This window comes from Panthera leo, chromosome D1 (assembly GCF_018350215.1).
Source record: "Panthera leo isolate Ple1 chromosome D1, P.leo_Ple1_pat1.1, whole genome shotgun sequence".
In the NCBI taxonomy this organism is placed as follows: Eukaryota; Metazoa; Chordata; class Mammalia; order Carnivora; family Felidae; genus Panthera; species Panthera leo.
The window spans coordinates 16,176,886-16,188,114 of NC_056688.1; the positions used below are offsets into that span (position 1 = coordinate 16,176,886).

Sequence of the window (11,229 nt, forward strand, 5' to 3'; positions counted from 1 at the left end):
TCCGCACAAAAGTGCAGACCGAGGAACTGTGGTGAGTCATTCCCAGGAACCCCCCAAGGGGCATCCCGAATCCCTAAGGAGTAACACAGCTGCAAGCCTGGTCAGTTCTCAGTGAGAGAGCCAGCTCCCTTACAGCTTTGCTGCTAGAACCTGTTGTGGCTGCATTTCCTGGTGGCCAGTGACAACTGTGTGACCAGAACAGCTGCATGGCGCTGACCCTATGGCCGGAACTTGGTCCCCTGGCTCCCTCTGTTACCGTCCACCACCTCCAGCACAGCCCTCCTGGTTTTAGACCAATCACCAGAATTCAGGGGGAAGCCCTGGCAGCTAGATGGAAGATTTCAACCAGACTCCTTTGCCGGGATACGGTCCGCCACCCCGCTTGCCTCTGTCAACCCCCTCCCGGCCCCCCACCCCACCTCACCCCTCCCCTCCCCTCCCCGGCCAATGCAGTGAGCACCATGCAGCTCCCTTGATTTAAAAAATACAACAACAACAACAACATAAAAACAAAATAAAAAACACACAAAAAAAAACCACAAAAAACAAAAAACAAAAAAAATCTTTTAATGAATGTATCTTTCTAAAGGACTGACGTTCAATCAAATATCTGAAAATACTAAAGGTCAAAACCTTGTCAGATGTTAACTTTTAAGTTTGATTTGGGATTTTTTTTTTTTTTTTTTTTAAACTAGAAATCGAGTTTGGGTTTTTCTTGGTTTTGGTTTTTTTTTGTTTTGTTTTTTTTTCTTTTTCTTTTCAAAGGAAAAGCGGGTCATTGCAAAGGGCTGGGTGTAATTTTATGTTGCATTTCCTTCATTTTAAAGCAATACAAGGTTATCGAGCAGATGGTTTTGTGCCGAATCACGAATACCAGTCAAGTCTCACACTCTGAAAACTTGCAACTTGTTTTGTTTTGGTTTTCAAATAAATATAAATATGATATATATAGGAACTAATATAGTATTGCACCATGTAACAAAGCCTAGTTCAGTCCATGGCTTTTAATTCTCTTAACACTATAGATAAGGATTGTGTTACAGTTGCTATAGTAGTGGCAGGAAAGTGTCGGTCTGGCGCTCCTCTGATCCTCCGAACCTGGGGGGAGACCCAAACCATAAAGGGACCGGGGAACGACCCATTCCTAGGATCAGAGAGGAATGCAGAAATGATGTCACCTGGAGTTTTTCTGCCCGTGAATGTTGCCAGTCAGTACCTGTACTCCTCGTTTCTCTATTTTTGGTTATGAATGTTGGGGTTACCACCTGCATTTAGGGGAAAATTGTGTTCTGTGCTTTCCTGGTATCTTGTTCCGAGGTACTCTAGTTCTGTCTTTCAACCAAGAAAATAGACTTGTGGTGTTTCTTTTATTGAACTTTTAACAGTCTCTTTAGTAAATACAGGTAGTTGAATAATTGTTTCAAAAGCTCAACAGATGACAAGCTTCTTTTCTAGAAATAAGACATTTCTTGACAACTTTATCATGTATAACAGATCTTTTGGTTTTTTTCCTTGTGTTCTTCCAAGCTTCTGGTTAGAGAAAAAGAGAAAAAAAAAAAAAAAAAAAGGAAAAAATGTGTCTAAAGTCCATCAGTGTTAACTCCCTGTGACAGGGATGAAGGAAAATACTTTAATAGTTCAAAAAATAATAATGCTGAAAGCTCTCTACGAAAGACTGAATGTAAAAGTAAAAAGTGTACATAGTTGTAAAAAAAAAAAAAGGAGTTTTTAAACATGTTTATTTTCTATGCACTTTTTTTTATTTAAGTGATAGTTTAATTAATAAACATGTCAAGTTTATTGCTGCACACGATCAAACTTTCTTTTGGCTTTGGGTGGGGTGGAGGAACCGGAGCAGCTAGTGGCCTGTGACCTGACTGCAAAGTACCTTCCACAGTCCTTTATTTTAAGGTGGAATCCTTGAATCTCTCTGCCTCGCCTTCCTCCGGGCACCGGGCCCCACTCCACACTGACCCTGAACGGTGTTTTCTTCCCTCCCTCATCAACGGTGTGTGTCCGGGACCTAATTAATCCTGGGTATGACGAGGGCATAAAGAGGACAAAGGAAGAGCTTTATCTCCTGCATAGCCCCTTTTCTTTTTTTTTTTGTAAAGCCACGGGGCGATCAAGAGGGCTTCTAATGACTTCCTCCCAATCTATGAATGTAATAAAATGAAGGCATTTCAGGAAGCACCCCCTCTCACTCCACCTTAAGGCAGAAATTGGATTTATTTACTCTGTTCGTTCCCCCTAGGACCGGGGTAGGGAGTTAAGAAACATTTTTAAATATTTTGCCAAGCCAGAGTTGCTAACCCCGGGCCAAATGAGGTTGGGTTTACGTTACAGCCAAGGATTGCAAGACACTCCTCATGGGGGATGGACCTCAAACAGAACCTCTGCCCTCCAGATGAGCTGGCTGTGAGGCTCAGCCCCCTTCCCCCCTGCCTCCATCCTGAGTCACCTCGGAGTTGGGAGTGGGGCACCAGCACCATGGGGACTCCCAATGATCAGGCAGTGCTGCAGGCCATCTTCAACCCTGACACCCCATTCGGAGACCTTGTTGGGTTGGACGTGGGAGAGGAAGTGGAGAAGGAAGAAGGAGACGAAGGTGAGTTCGACTTTGGACGGCAGTGTTCCTCTGGTGGCAGAGGACGGTAGTCTCACAAGGCCCCTTGTTCCGTGACCCTTGAATGACGGTTGAGGTTGGAATCCGAGGTCTACTGATCGTTGGTGCACAGGCTGGGGGCTCGGCAAGAGTTTCTCCGCCAAAAGGAGAAAGCCAGGATTTGTCCTTCAGCCCTCACACCTCTGACCTTCCCTCACCACTTAGTCCGCCCCATAATCCAAGCCCAACTGTACTGGGGCCGCGGGGAGGTGCTAAACTTTCACATCTTTGTCATAACAGGGGCATTTCACTCCCCACAGGATGGAAGGGGTGGGGAGGGGCTCTGCTCAACGTTTCTGACCTCGACATGCACAGCCTCAGCAGGCATTCAGGGTTCCGCACCGTTCCCAGCCAAGCCCTGAGCCAATCCTACGTCCCAGCCAACCCGTCCGGCTCAGGTCCCGGCTTTCCAAAGCTCGAGCTGGCTTTTGCTTCTTGCTCCCAGCTGCACACCTGTCCCTTCCCTGTTCCCTTCCTGACACAGATGGAGTTTTCCCTCCAGCACAGTTGGAGCAATCCAAGGTCCTGGAGCTGCAAGGGGTGATGGCAGCGGAGGCTGGCGACCTCGGCACGGCCCTGGAGAGGTTTGGCCAAGCCATCAGCCTGCTGCCTGAGCGGGCCTCCGCCTACAACAACCGAGCCCAGGCCCGCCGACTCCAAGGAGACGTGGCAGGTGAGGGGAGATGCCCTGGAACTTCCACAGAAGGGACCCTGGGGTCCACAGACCAGAGATGGAGTGGTTGTGGGACTGGGGCCTGGAGGCTGGGACTGTTCTGGAACCTATGTTCTTACCTATAAGAGCTATCGCATGGGCCCTGCTAGTCTCTTGGGGGCTATTGGGAAGGTCAAAGAGATCGCATTCCATTCGTTTATGTAACAAACATTTAATGAGAGTCTACTGTTGTAGCGGTGGGCTAGGACAAAGAGGAGAGATAGACCACCCACAGGAACTACTCCTACTCCGTGCCGGGTGTCTGGCACTTTCCGTGTAACTTCACAACAACCCCCAAAGCTGTGTGCTATTGGCACCTCCCTTTTATAGAAGAAGAAGAAGAAGACTGTAGCAGAATTGGGGTTTGAAGCAGGTGGTGGGGCTCCAAGGTCTGTGCTCTTAATGCCCCTGTGCTACTGCTTCTCAAGAAGCTCACGGTCCGAGGGGTGGGACAGACCCACAACCATGAGACAAGCTGAGAAGGTTCAGCACAGGGTCTGCCGCCAGGGGCGAGTTTGAAAGGGTGAAGAGGCTGCAGCTGGATGGAGGAGAGGAAGTGGGAGAAGGTACAGGCAGGTAGAGACCCAGAAGGCATGGAAAAGTACAGAGAACTTCAGAACTCCAGGCTGGCTGGAATGGGGAGTGGTGGGAGGGTGGAGTAGAGCCTGGAGAAGTAAACAGGGGCCTGATGGCAACGTTAGGCAGGTTGGACTGTGTCTTGAACACATGGGGAATCATTAAAAGGATTTTAACTGGGGAGTGACCGGATTGAACCTGCTGCCCTTGGGCAACTCTGACTGGAAGGGGGACAATGGGACAGAGAAGGCCGTGCTGGAGACCGGAGGGCAGACCGAAGGTGTAAACCACAGAAAACTGTCACGGTGGTTGAGGTGCTCCTGCAGCCAGGAACGCCAGCCTGAAGGGTTTTGAACATTCTGGGAACAGTGGGGGGAACCAAGGACCCCTTCTCCAGGCTTGGTTGCCTGGCTTTGGCAGGAGGGGGCTGAGTGGGGCTGTAAAAGCAGCTGAGGACAGTCTGTAGATAAAAAGCCCAGAGAGGAACAGAGGTGATGCTGCCTGGAAAAGGCTTTCCACTCCTCCAGACCGGCTCCTCCAAGGGAAACCCAGAAACGCTATGATCAGAGAGTTTCTGTGATCAGAGAGCTTCTTTTTTTTTTTTTTTTTTTTTTTTTAATTTTTTTTAATGTTTTATTTATTCTTGAGGGAGAGAGAGAGAGACAGAGCATGAGCAGGGACGGGGCACAGAGAGAGGGGGACACAGAATCCGAAGCAGGCTCCAGGCTCCGAGCTGTCAGCACAGAGCCGGACGCGGGGCTCGAACCCACGGACCGTGAGATCGTGACCTGAGCCGAAGTCGGATGCTCAACCGACTGAGCCACCCAGGCGCCCCGATCAGAGAGCTTCTTAACCATCTGGGTGGCCTGGGCAGCCTAGCCCTCGCTGGGTTCTGGGATCAAAACACACAGAGACTGGACAGAGATCAGCCTCTCTGTAGGGTGATGCTGGAGCTTCTCACGCGCCCTGACAGCTCTTTAGACTAGAGAGCATGAGTGACCTGGGCAGAGCCCAGAAAAACTGCAGCTGGGCCCTAAAATACCAACAGCTGCCTGAGTTTGAATTCAGAGTTTAATGCCCAATCCGAGTATTTCATGAGAAGGATAGACATGACAATGTGCGGGGCCAGCCCTGACTCCAAGACCTCCTTTAATGAAAATAGATAGAAAATAAGGAAGATCATGGAGACAAAGAATGAGGAAAGGCAGTCAGCAGGGAGAACAGGTGAGGGAGAAGCCGTTTTAAACATACGTTTTTTAATGTGTATTTACTTTTTTTTTTTAATTTTTTTTAACGTTTATTTATTTTTGAGACAGAGACAGAGCATGAACGGGGAGGGTCAGAGAGAGGGAGACACAGAATCTGAAACAGGCTCCAGGCTCTGAGCTGTCAGCACAGAGCCCGACGCGGGGCTCGAACTCACGGACAGCGAGATCATGACCTGAGCCGAAGTCGGCCGCTTAACCGACTGAGCCACCCAGGCACCCCTGTGTATTTACTTTTGACAGAGCGCGAGAGGGGCAGAGAGAGTTGGACCTCAAGCACTCGGGGCTGACAGCACAGAGCCCACTTGGGCTCGAACTCATGAACCATGAGATCATGACCTGAGCCCAAACCGGCTGCTTAACCTGCTGAAGCACCCAAGTGCCCCAGGAAAAAGTTGTTTTAAAGCACAGTGTGGCCAACTCCTCCAGTGTGCACGTGTGACGAGGAGCAAGGGCAGGCGGGTGTTGGGTGGCCCTGCCCCGGGGCCTCGGTTCTGACCGCCTTCCGTCCCGCAGGCGCCCTGGAGGACCTGGAACGCGCTGTGGCGCTGAGCGGCGGCCGGGGTCGCGCCGCCCGCCAGGGCTTCGTGCAGCGCGGGCTCCTGGCGCGGCTGCAGGGCCGGGACGACGACGCCCGCAGGGACTTCGAGCGGGCGGCGCGGCTGGGCAGCCCGTTCGCGCGGCGCCAGCTGGTGCTGCTCAACCCCTACGCCGCGCTGTGCAACCGCATGCTGGCCGACATGATGCGGCAGCTGCGCGCGCCCCGCAACGGCCGCTGAGACGACCCAATAAAGCTGCCGGCTCTCTCCCACTCGCGTCCGTGTCTGCGTCCAGCCGCCGGCCCCGCAGCGGCAGGGCACTTCGTGGTCGGCCGGGGTCCGGGGAGCTGGGCGGGGCGGGGCGGGAAGGGGAGGGGGCGGGTGGGCGTGCTCGGGCGTTGATTGGCCCCGCCTGGCCCCGCCCGGCCCCGCCGCGGACTGCAGCGCCCCGCAGACAGGAGCAGTCGCTCGGAAGGAGCGTGGGGAGGGCGCCAGGTGAGCCGCCTGGGGCGGCGGGGCGGAGCTGTCGTGCGACCCCCGCCGCCCGGACCTCCGCCGTGCCGGCCCGCTTCCGCCTGGTCCCCGGAGGGTGGTAAAGGGGGCGTGGGGCCACGGAAGGGAGGGTAAAGGGGAGTGGGAGAGAGGGGTCCGGAGGACGGTCCCCTTGGGGGAGGGGCACTGCGCCGCGTGTCCGCCTGTGCGCGTGCGCGCGAGCCGCCCAGTGCGGGCTGCGCGGTGGCGCGCGGTTTCTGCGTCCGCGAGCCGGCGCTTGATGGTGCCTTGGGGGCGGTGCCGGGTTCTGAGCCCGCAAGGTGGGTTGGTAGCCACTGGGTCGGCTCCGGCCTTGGCGCTGGGCTGTTCGCGTCCTCGTCTTCGCCGCTGCGGGTCAGGCTCTATTTGTGTGTTGGTGCACGGTTTATTTTTGTTTCTGGAGAGTAAATTCCCGGAGGAATTACCGAGCCTGCGTGCGGTCACCTGGCTAACGTCGAGGCCCGCCCCCTTCTCTCGGCAGCCTGGGGCCCAGGCCTGAGCCACCATGGCGCTGCCCCCAGGCCCAGCTGCCCTCCCGCATACACTGCTGCTCCTGCCAGCCCTTCTGAGCTCAGGTACACACCCCCGTTTACCCCTTGGCCGAGCACTTCTGGGGGCAACCCCCCTCTTTCCCCTCTTTGTCTGCACCTTGGGTTTGGGAACCCGCTTCAGGCCACAGGGACCAGAGCTGGCTTCCCCTCACCCACCTCCCCAGGGTCCAGCCAATTCCTGGTGAGCGAACCTAACCAAGTGCACTGGCCCCTGGTCCTCTGCCCCTCTGTAAGCGGATGTCGTGCTGGTCACAGGCCAGTACCCCAGTACCGACCTTCTCCCAGCTCTCCCCACAACTCCCTGCTGTGTTCCAGGTTGGGGGGAATTGGCACCACAGATTGATGGTCAGACCTGGGCCGAGCGGGCACTTCGAGAAAACGAACGCCACGCCTTCACCTGCCGGGTGGCAGGGGGGCCTGGGACCCCCCGACTGGCCTGGTACCTGGATGGACAACTGCAGGAGGCCAGCACCTCAAGACTGCTGAGCGTGGGCGGAGAGGCCTTCTCTGGAGGCACCAGCACCTTCACTGTTACTGCCCAGAGGGCCCAGCATGAGCTCAACTGCTCCTTGCAGGACCCGGGCAGTGGCCGGTCAGCCAATGCCTCGGTCATCCTCAATGTGCAATGTGAGTGCCTCTGAGATGGGCAAGGAGAGAGGTTCTCTGCCCTGGGACCCCCAACAGCCACCAGGCAGGTGGTCTGATAGAGCATTTAACACACACGTATTTTGCAGATATGAACTCACATCATCCTCAGGGTAATCCTATGAGGTGATTGTTAGTTATCCCCGTTTCACAAGTGAGAAAACTGAGCCACAGATTGGTTAAGTCCTACGGCTCATAAGCAGAGCCAGGATTCGAATGCAGGCAGCTTGGTTCTTGTGTTTCTACTGCTGGTCACTATGACGTGCTGCCTCTCAGGGAGACCCAACCATCCTGTTTCCCAGAGCCTTTTAAAGGAGAGGTCGAGGCCCCCGGCTCGCTCCTGGGTTTGGGAAGAGTGGGCAAGGAGTACGAGAGGTGTGGTGAGAATATGTTGGCTTCTGCTTTGTACCAGTTAAACCAGAGATTGCCCAGGTTGGGGCCAAGTACCAGGAAGCTCAGGGCCCAGGCCTCCTGGTTGTCCTTTTTGCCCTGGTGCGTGCCAACCCACCTGCCAACGTGACCTGGATCGACCAGGATGGGCCGGTGACTGTCAACGCCTCTGACTTCCTGGTGCTGGATGCCCAGAGCTACCCCTGGCTCACTAACCACACAGTGCAGCTGCAGCTCCGCAGCCTGGCGCACAACCTGTCCGTGGTGGCCGCCAACGACGTGGGTGTCACCAGCGCCTCGCTTCCGGCCCCGGGTGAGCACTGCCAGCGACTGGCCCGGCAAAGCCTCAGGTGGGTGCAGGATCACGGTACATAAACGGGACGACTAGTTGCCCTTTGGGTGAGTCTCGTGAACGAGCTGTGCCGCCCACCTTGGGCAAGGAGCACTGAGTGGCACCTGTAGCGTCTCAGAGTTGGGGACCCCGCCCACTTAGAACCTAACCAGAGGACAACTTGCAGGGCTCCTGGCCACCCGAGTGGAAGTGCCGCTGCTGGGCATCGTTGTGGCGGGAGGGCTTGCCCTGGGCACGCTGGTGGGGTTCAGCACCTTGGTGGCCTGCCTGGTCTGCAGGAAAGAGAAGAAGACCAAAGGTAGGTCCAGAGCCAGGAGGGGGAGGGGGCTGGGCAGAGAGAGGATGGCTGAGGGGCAGGGAGAAGGAGGAGCAGCGAGGGCAGCATGTGGGGCTAGGCAGAGCAAGTCCTCTCTGACGAGCGGCAGAAAGGGTCTCCCTGGGCATGGCCATGTGTAAAACCAGATGCAACTCAGGGCTGAGCACTGGGAACCCAGTCTGTCCCAGAGGCTGGGCATTGGCGAGATCCTTGCCTGGGGGTCCTGGGGGTCCTGGGGGTCCTGGGTCTGAAAGGGCATCGGGGAAGAGCCCAGAGTGAGTAGGCACCCTGAGAAAGTGTGTGGTTTCTTTCTCCCCAGGCCCCTCCCGGCGCCCATCTCTGATCTCTAGGTAACTCTTCCTGGGGCTGGCTGGCTGAGCTGAACTGAGATGCGGCACGGGGACGGTTGGAAACCCGGGGTTCTCCCTAGTTCTGGAACGGGCCCCCAAGCAGGAATCTGTGCCTGCTGGAGCTAGGGCATATCCCGGGCTCTGTCCACCCTGTAGTGACTCCAACAACTTAAAACTCAACAACGTGCGCCTGCCACGGGAGAACATGTCCCTCCCGTCCAACCTTCAGCTCAACGACCTCACTCCGGATTCCAGAGGTACACCCTTTGTTTGTCCCCGCTTTATCTTCAGAGGTGCTTCTGAGGAAAAGAGAGACCGTGGTACTAGGAGGGGCTAGGCCTTGTCAGGCACACTCCTCATCGTGGGCACCACCCCGTTTGTCACCCAACAGAGAAACCAGCAGACCGGCAGATGGCTCAGGACAGCAGCCGGCCGGAGCTGCTGGACCCGGAGCCTGGTGGCCTCCTTACCAGCCGAGGTACAGGGGCATGGGCCCACGGCCCCCCTCCTCTCCTCCCCAGCCCTTGTGCTTATGCCAGAGGCCTCTGGGTCTCCAAGCTTCCAGGCAGTGAGGCTTACTGAGACTCACGGCATCTTTGACCTTGCAGGTTTCATCCGGCTCCCAATGCTGGGCTATATCTATCGAGTGTCCAGTGTGAGCAGTGATGAGATCTGGCTCTGAGCCGGGCGAAATTGGGGGCGGGGGTGCCCTCTTGGCTCCTGGGCCCCCTCCTCCTCCTCCAAGGCAGCCTCTGCCTGGCTCTGTGGCCAGGTCGTGCCACTACCACTCTTGCTCGCCCTTCTGGCTAGGGTGCCCTCTGTCATCCACGTGACACCTTTCACTGGGATCTGGCCCTCAGGGCACAGATCTCCTTGGCAGAGCCACCAGCTGGACCTTAGCCCCTTGTTCTAACTCAGGTTGGGGGCTTTCACTGATGCTTGTGCGCAGGCGGGTGGAGCTCTTATCCAGGTGTGTTGGCAGGTCATCCAGCATCTGACTGTGGCACGCGCCTGCCAAGTGTGGTCTGGGCCTGCCCTGTGTCACACGCCAGTACCCTTAGCGCTTTGTACGGCTGGCATGGGGGCATGCCCGGGTGGGGGAGAGGGAGGGCCCAGCATGTCTTCAGTTTCCTTCCCCTGCTATGCAGCTTTGTTCCCTCAGGGAAAATTTAGGACCCGGAGAGCTATCGGGAACCAAACTGCCCTTTGCACAGGAACCAACCCCTGGCCCAAGGGGAAGGGCCAAGCACAATCCAGTCCCTTTTGCCGCATACCTCTCTGCCCTTCTCTGTCTGTGCCTCCTCTTGGGCATCATAGGTTATATGTTGGACCTTCTCCCATTTCTTCACTGGGCACTAAACTTCTCCCTTGACCTGGCCCCCGGTGGTGCCAGTGCCTGGTATTAGCACAAGTCAGGAGGAGAAGAGGGAGATGGGAAGTCTAGGGGCACCCAAGACCGCATGTAGCTATGCATCATTTTCTTACTGTGTTAGCACTTTAAGCACATCCCCTGGGGAGGGGGTAAGTGAGGGCCTCCGGGCCCTCTCCTTGGCTTCCCTAAGTCTGGCCTTCGTGTGAATCGCTGTGAGCGCCCTGAGCCCTCGGGGTTGACAGTTTCCCTCTTGGCATGTCTCCCCACCATGGGACCCCATGACCATTCCCTAACTGCCTCATCGGCAGGAAGCCGCTCTTCCTGTCCATCCTCTTCTTCAGGGGATGGTCATAGTGGCACATTGTTTGACAGAGCTAGAAGCTTTAGGGGAACATGGAGAAAGAGGGGACCACACACCACAGAACAATCTAAGAACTCTTTGGAAAGCAACATGGAAATGATTGCAAATTAATACAGTGCAGAGTATATTTTTCCCTTGTTGAAACCTTGTTTTGTAATTTTTCTCATGTTCCTGCCTAGGACAGTGCTGAGCACATGGTAAATTTAATAAACTTGACTCAACGAATGTGACACGTGTGTTCATTTCTTCGTAGATGGTGTTAAAACGAAATCTTTAAATCACACATTAAGTAGGGGAAACACCTGTGTATCCACTATTCAACTCTGTTAAATTTTATCACTCTACGTTGTTTGCTTCAGATCTTTTATTTTCAAAAATAACGTTACTTCTTTAATTACACTGTTCTCAGCGGTAAGGCTCGTGTTTTCTATTTTGGGAGTCCTGGCGCAGGGACCCCAGCTCTCCAGCCCCTGAGTCTCGCTTGCCAGACTCTCCATCTCTCAGGAGTGTGGCGAAGCCACGCTAGCCCTTTTGTCCTGACTAGAGGTACGGAAGGCTCAGACTAGGCTTTGATTTCCCGAATTTGTTTCTGGAGGATCGTAAG

The 11,229-nt window shown here is 55.0% G+C and overlaps 2 protein-coding genes across 7 annotated transcripts; both read left to right on the plus strand.

Annotated features, from left to right (window-relative positions):
* Nucleotides 1–2,325: 2,325 nt before the first annotated feature.
* TTC36 (tetratricopeptide repeat domain 36) lies at nt 2,326–6,024 on the plus strand. Its single transcript, XM_042905897.1, has 3 exons — nt 2,326–2,608; nt 3,150–3,338; nt 5,735–6,024. Exons 1-3 carry the CDS (start codon nt 2,377–2,379, stop codon nt 5,995–5,997), a joined length of 684 nt encoding a protein of 227 aa, XP_042761831.1. The 5' UTR covers nt 2,326–2,376; the 3' UTR covers nt 5,998–6,024.
* A 124-nt stretch (nt 6,025–6,148) lies between these two features.
* On the plus strand, nt 6,149–10,850 carry TMEM25 (transmembrane protein 25). 6 transcript variants are annotated; one of them, XM_042906582.1, is made up of 8 exons: nt 6,149–6,252; nt 6,692–6,863; nt 7,155–7,466; nt 7,897–8,187; nt 8,393–8,524; nt 8,862–8,892; nt 9,049–9,149; nt 9,284–9,590. In XM_042906582.1, exons 2-8 carry the CDS (start codon nt 6,794–6,796, stop codon nt 9,472–9,474), a joined length of 1,128 nt encoding a protein of 375 aa, XP_042762516.1. In that variant the 5' UTR covers nt 6,149–6,252; nt 6,692–6,793; the 3' UTR covers nt 9,475–9,590. The 6 variants fall into 6 exon arrangements, with proteins under 6 accessions (XP_042762516.1, XP_042762518.1, XP_042762517.1 ...); XM_042906584.1 differs by having other exon boundaries at nt 6,770–6,863; XM_042906583.1 differs by lacking the exon at nt 6,149–6,252 and adding an exon at nt 6,274–6,349.
* Nucleotides 10,851–11,229: the final 379 nt, after the last annotated feature.

Coding starts and splice junctions, on each gene's coding strand:
- TMEM25 (XM_042906582.1), top strand. CDS start 6,794: ATGGCGCTGCCCCCAGGCCCAGCTGCCCTCCCGCATACACTGCTGCTC. Junction 8,893..9,048: donor CGCCCATCTCTGATCTCTAG/GTAACTCTTCCT, acceptor TCCACCCTGTAG/TGACTCCAACAACTTAAAAC. Junction 9,150..9,283: donor CCTCACTCCGGATTCCAGAG/GTACACCCTTTG, acceptor GTCACCCAACAG/AGAAACCAGCAGACCGGCAG.
- TTC36 (XM_042905897.1), top strand. CDS start 2,377: ATGGACCTCAAACAGAACCTCTGCCCTCCAGATGAGCTGGCTGTGAGG. Junction 2,609..3,149: donor GAAGGAAGAAGGAGACGAAG/GTGAGTTCGACT, acceptor TTCCTGACACAG/ATGGAGTTTTCCCTCCAGCA. Junction 3,339..5,734: donor ACTCCAAGGAGACGTGGCAG/GTGAGGGGAGAT, acceptor TCCGTCCCGCAG/GCGCCCTGGAGGACCTGGAA.